The sequence below is a fragment of the Macrobrachium nipponense genome, chromosome 30 (assembly GCF_015104395.2).
Source record: "Macrobrachium nipponense isolate FS-2020 chromosome 30, ASM1510439v2, whole genome shotgun sequence".
NCBI classification, from domain to species: Eukaryota; Metazoa; Arthropoda; class Malacostraca; order Decapoda; family Palaemonidae; genus Macrobrachium; species Macrobrachium nipponense.
This window is the reverse complement of record NC_087218.1, coordinates 53,317,721-53,323,722: the sequence shown is the minus strand read 5'-3', so window position 1 is coordinate 53,323,722 and position 6,002 is coordinate 53,317,721. Positions and strand designations below refer to the sequence as shown.

At 43.9% G+C, this 6,002-nt stretch overlaps 1 protein-coding gene across 1 annotated transcript; it reads left to right on the top strand.

The window, feature by feature from the left end:
- Nucleotides 1–5,060: 5,060 nt before the first annotated feature.
- On the top strand, nt 5,061–5,656 carry LOC135202157 (serine/arginine repetitive matrix protein 1-like). The gene is made up of 2 exons (XM_064231410.1): nt 5,061–5,349; nt 5,484–5,656. The coding sequence occupies exons 1-2, from the start codon at nt 5,061–5,063 to the stop codon at nt 5,654–5,656; spliced, it is 462 nt and encodes a 153-aa protein (XP_064087480.1).
- Nucleotides 5,657–6,002: the final 346 nt, after the last annotated feature.

Here is a 6,002-nt window from a genome sequence, read left to right as displayed (position 1 = left end):
GGTACATGTGGCAATGGAATATAAGCCCTTGGGAATGGAGGGGATTATCTGTGTACGAGGTTGGAAGGTGAGAATGAAGATGGCTCTCTCTCTCTCTCTCGCTCTCTCTCTCTCTCTCTCTCTCTCTCTGTCTGTACGCGATTAGCTATGTACAAGGATGGATGTTGAGAAGAGAGATGGCTTCTCTCTCTCTCTCTCTCTCTCTCTCTCTCTCTCTCTCTCTCTCTCATCCTCTTTAAACTGCTTCTACTGTTCATGAATATGTAAGTTTGGATTAACATACTTTTCCTTCTAATTAAATAAGCAAGTTGGACTTAACATTCTCTCTCTCTCTCTCTCTCTCTCTGTCGTTTTGCCCCGTTGTCTCTGTAAATACAGAAGTTTAGGGTTACATGTCTTTTCGATTCAGTAAAATGAACACGGCAAGTATTTGAAAGGCTGGTTGAGTGTCTGGCTGTTTGCATCTCTGTCCCTTTGTAAATGTTGGAAGGTTGAATTTCAAGTCAGTGGTCTTGTGGCCTTATTACAGATGAACAGGGTTTATCTTCTGAATATGATAATAATAATAATAATAATAATAATAATAATAATAATAATAATATAATAATAATAATAATATACAGAAAGATGGATGCCGGGTACCAACTCAAGAAAAGAGGTAACAGAATCAACCATCTGATGTTCATGGACGACATCAAGCTGTATTGGTAATAGCATCAAGGAATAGATACCCTAATCCAGACTGTAAGGATTGTATCTGGGGACATCAGGATGGAGTTTGGAAATAGAAAAATGCGCCTTAGTCAACATACAAAAAGGCAAAGTAACGAGAAACTGAAGGATAAAGCTACCAGATGGGAGCAACATCAAACACATAGATGAGACAGGATACAAATACCTGGGAATAATGGAAGGAGGAGATATAAAACACCAAGAGATGAAGGACACGATCAGGAAAGAATATATGCAGAGACTCAAGCGATACTCAAGTCAAAACTCAACGCCGGAAATATGATCAAAAGCCATAAACACATGGGCAGTTGCCAGTAATCAGATACAGCGCAGGAATAGTGGAATGGACGAAGGCAGAACTCCGCAGCATAGATCAGAAAACCAGGAAACATATGACAATACACAAAGCACTACACCCAAGAGCAAATACGGACAGACTATACATAACACGAAAGGAAGGAGGGAGTGGACTACTAAGTATAGAGGACTGCGTCAACATCGAAAACAGAGCACTGGGGCAATATCTGAAAACCAGTGAAGACGAGTAGCTAAAGAGTGCATGGGAAGAAGGACTAATAAAAGCAGACGAAGACCCAGAAATATACAGAGACAGGAGAAAGACAGAAAGAAGAGGTAGGCTGGCACAACAAACCAATGCACGGACATACATGAGACAGACTAAGAACTAGCCAGCGATGACAATTGGCAATGGCTACAGAGGGGAGAGCTAAAGAAGGAAACTGAAGGAATGATAACAGCGGCACAAGATCAGGCCCTAAGAACCAGATATGTTCAAAGTACGATAGACGGAAATAACATCTCTCCCATATGTAGGAAGTGCAATACGAAAAGTGAAACCATAAACCACATAGCAAGTGAATGCCGGCACTTGCACAGAACCAGTACAAAAATGAGGCATGATTCAGTGCAAAAGCCCTCCACTGGAGCCTGTGCAAGAAACATCAGCTACCCTTGCAGTAATAAGTGGTACGAGCACCAACCTGAAGGAGTGATAGAAAACGATGAGGCAAAGATCCTCTGGACTATGGTATCAGAACGGATAGGGTGATACTGCAAACAGACCAGACGTGACATTGATTGACAAAGTCAAGAAGAAAGTATCACTCATTGATGTCGCAATACCATGGGACAACAGAGTTAAGAGAAGAGAGAGAAAAATTGGATAAGTATCAAGATCTGAAAATAGAAATAAGAAGGATATGGGATATGCCAGTGGAAATCGTACCCATAATCATAGGAAGCACTAGGCACATCCCAAGATCCCTGAAAAGGAATCTAGAAAAACTAGAGGCTGAAGTAGCTCCAGGAGTCATGCAGAAGAGTGTGATCCTAGAAACGGCACACATAGTAAGAGAGTGATGGACTCCTAAGGAGGCAGGATGCAACCCGGAACCCCACACTATAAATACCACCCAGTCGAATTGGAGGACTGTGATAGAGCACAATAATAATAGATACCCTAATCCAGACTGTAAGGATTGTATCTGGGGACATCAGGATGGAGTTTGGAATAGAAAAATGCGCCTTAGTCAACATACAAAAGGGCAAAGTAACAAGGACTGAAGGGATAAAGCTACCAGATGGAGCAACATCAAACACATAGATGAGACAGGGTACAAATACCTGGGAATAATGGAAGGAGGGGATATAAATCACCAAGAGATGAAGGACACGATCAGGAAAGAATATATGCAGAGTCTCAAGGCGATATTCAAGTCAAAACTCAACGCCGGAAATATGATAAAAGCCATAAACACATGGGCAGTGCCAGTAATCATACAGCGCAGGAATAGTGGAATGGACGAGGCAAGCAAGCTCCGCAACATAGACCAGAAAACTAGGAAACATATGACAATACACAAAGCACTACACCCAAGAGCAAATACGGACAGACTTTACATAACATGAAAGGAAGGAGGGAGAGAACTACTAAGCATAGAGGACTGCGTCAGCATCGAGAACAGAGCACTGGGGAAATATCTGAAAACCAGTGAAGACGAGTGGCTCAAGAGTGCATGGGAAGAAGGACTGATAAAAGTAGACGAAGACCCAGAAATATACAGAGACAGGAGAATGACAAACAGAACAAGGGAATGGCACAACAAACCAATGCACGGACAATACATGAGACAGACTAAAGAACTGGCCAGCGATGACACATGGCAATGGTTACAGAGAGGAGAGCTCAAGAAGGAAACTGAAGGAATGATAACAGCGGCACAAGATCAGGCCCTAAGAACCAGATATATCCAAAGAACGATAGATGGAAATAACATCTCTCCCATATGTAGGAAGTGCAATACGAAAAATGAGACCATAAACCACATAGCAAGCGAATGTCCGGCACTTGCACAGAACCAGTACAAAAAGAGGCATGATTCAGTGGCAAAAGCCCTCCGCTGGAGCCTGTGCAGGAAACACCAGCTACCTTGCAGTTATAAGTGGTACGAGCACCAACCTGAAGGAGTGATAGAAAACGATCAGGCAAAGATCCTCTGGGACTATGGTATCAGAACAGATAGGGTGTTACGAACCGACAATGGTCCGCTCCAAGTTCAATATTATGATAAACAAAAAGAATTCAACACCAACAGTTGAAACCGGGGATACGAATATAGAAAGAAACACTAACACAACAAAGGTTTATTTACAAGCTTACTAACAAAGATAAATGCAGAATGGTGTCTCCTATTTACATAAAAAAGGTATAATCTTACACTGCATGAACTGTGGGAACAGTGAGGTAATGAAAGTACTTTCCGGCCAGTTTTGCAACTCGAAGTGATGGCTTCACAAAAGGAGAACTTCAATTGTAGACACCTTCTTTCCTCCGTATTGCTGAAAATAATGTCTACTTTTGATACTTGAAGGGCAGGAACTCCCCAAAACCTCTAGCAGAAAGTTTCTTCTCTGAAGTCTTGCTCAACGTCGAAATAACTCGGTCGTCCACTCCTGAAGACGACTTGACCAGAATTCGACCAATTCTCGGGCGCCTTTTTCTCTCTGATCCTTGGTCGGTTCCTTCTTCTCTTATCACGCTCTGATGATCGCTGATCTCTGCTGCTGAGTCCTCACTGATAATCTAATCTGTGGCTCTTACTGATGATCTGCCTTCTCCTACTTCGTCAGTCGTATTTATACGGTGATCTGGGGGCGGGGCCTACGGCGAACGTCACAGACTCCTGAGACGATGGGAATGATTTAGAAGAATCTCGATGGAATATTGCGTCAGAAATTGCGGCGTTCCTCACCTCACGTTGGCGCCTGTCAAGTTCCACAACACTCCTGCCGATTCCAGAACCATCATGAAAACAGGCACCTCCAACTCATGCGCAAATGCCTTCTTGCTGCAGAATTTCTCGAAGATGTGTTTTCCTTTCCTTTATCTTTCTTTGCTATAAAGCAATTACCATGACATAGGGTGATATGTGCAAATAGGGTGATATGTGACAAAATCAAGAAGAAAGTATCACTTATTGATGTCGCAATACCAGAGTTGAAGAGAAAGAAAGGGAAAAAATGGATAAGTATCAAGACCTGAAAATAGAAATAAGAAGGATATGGGATATGTCAGTGAAAATTGCACCCATAATCATAGGAACACTAGGCACGGTCCCAAGATCCCTGAAAAGGAATCTAGAAAAACTAGAGGCTGAAGTAGCTCCAGGACTCTTGTAGAAACGGAGCACATAGTAAGAAGAGTGATGGACTCCTTAGGAAGCAGGATGCAACCCGGAACCCCACACTATAAATACCACCCAGTCGAATTGGAGGACTGTGATAAAATAATAATAATAATAATAATATGTTTTGTTAAAAATGACCGCTGCTTCAGCACTATTAATCTTGTAGAGAGTCTTCTCTAACTTTCTGATAACGGCTTTCTAGTTGTTGCTTTGACTGGCGAGCATCGCACCAAAGGGCATGGTAAAATTCGGTTGAGTCATTTGGTTTATTATTGCTTATACAATTCTCTCTCTCTCTCTCTCTTCTCTCTCTCTCTTTCCAACGTGACGTTTCTTCGTGATCCACAGGACATTATCAAGCAATGACTGCTGAGGGACTGAATTCCACTGGCGAGTCCTACTTCTTATATCGTGATGTTGCGGGCTCTTGAGTACGGTCTATAGCACCTCTCCGACAGGTCGGGTTTTCATTGGTTTCTTGAGTACGGCCAAGAGCCAGCAACATCACGATATAAGAAGAAGGACTCGCCACAACAATCAACGTTACCGTTACGTCATCCTTGCGCTATACTATTGGTCGTTATATAATCTCGAGCAGCTCGCTTTGTCGAAGTTAAAACGATGGCTGAAAAGCGGCCGTCGTCTCCTGGCTCCCGCAGGGCGACCCGCCCCCCCTCGACGATGCCCAAAAAACTGCCATCAGTCTCATCATGCATGGTTCAAGGGGTGCCCTGTCAGACTGGAAAAATCTGGAGGATGAAGGGCATTTCCCCACCGCCAGCAAGACCTCGAGAACGACAACCATCGCCCTCAAGACGACCACCATGTCAACCACGTATCGATCCAAGAACTAACCGACCACCTCCACCACAAGCTCCTCAACCTTCCCCTGCAGAACACCCCAAACCTCGTCATTATATCCCAAACCCCTCATCCTTTCCTTCCCTCCAACCTCCAATTCCCAAACCCCCCCCTTCCAACCCCCCCTACGACCCCTAAGGATATTCCCTCAACCCCCCTCAGTCAATCCCCCCAACCCCTCAGGTTATTCCCCCAGCCTTCTTGCATCGCCGACGACGTCGACTCCTGCTCGTGTTGAAGCAGGAACTCAGACAGAACAACCAAAACAACCAGTTGAAGATATGCAGGTCGAGACAATCACAGAAGCTCCCGCTTTGTATGCCGAAGCTGGAACACAAACAGAGTTTCCCAGTTAAGCAAGACATAGGAATCCAGACCTGCAAACCGAAACTCAGATCAGTCGCCTCTGGAAGTGAATTCCGGTTCGTAGGAGAACAGGGGATAAACAAGCTCCTGATGACCTATGACGAATTCAACGCCTTCATTCATAGAGCTCTATCTGACAAGCATTACACTTTCAACGACCGACTGTTTACAGAGATCTTCCAGGAAGCCCTCAACTTTGAGATCTCCCCTCCCAGATGATTTCCTCCAATCTGAATTTCGATTTAGAACTCCTCAAAGACACTACCCATTCAGCAATAGAACGATCATCACTGTTCTCTGAGCTCGTCCACGTTCTGTTGGAACTAGAGATCAGTT

What these genes read in the sequence shown, in the direction of transcription:
- LOC135202157 (XM_064231410.1), top strand. Translation starts at nt 5,061, where the DNA reads ATGGCTGAAAAGCGGCCGTCGTCTCCTGGCTCCCGCAGGGCGACCCGC. An exon ending in TGCAGAACACCCCAAACCTC is followed by an intron (nt 5,350 to 5,483) that starts GTCATTATATCC and finishes CCAACCCCTCAG; the next exon opens with GTTATTCCCCCAGCCTTCTT.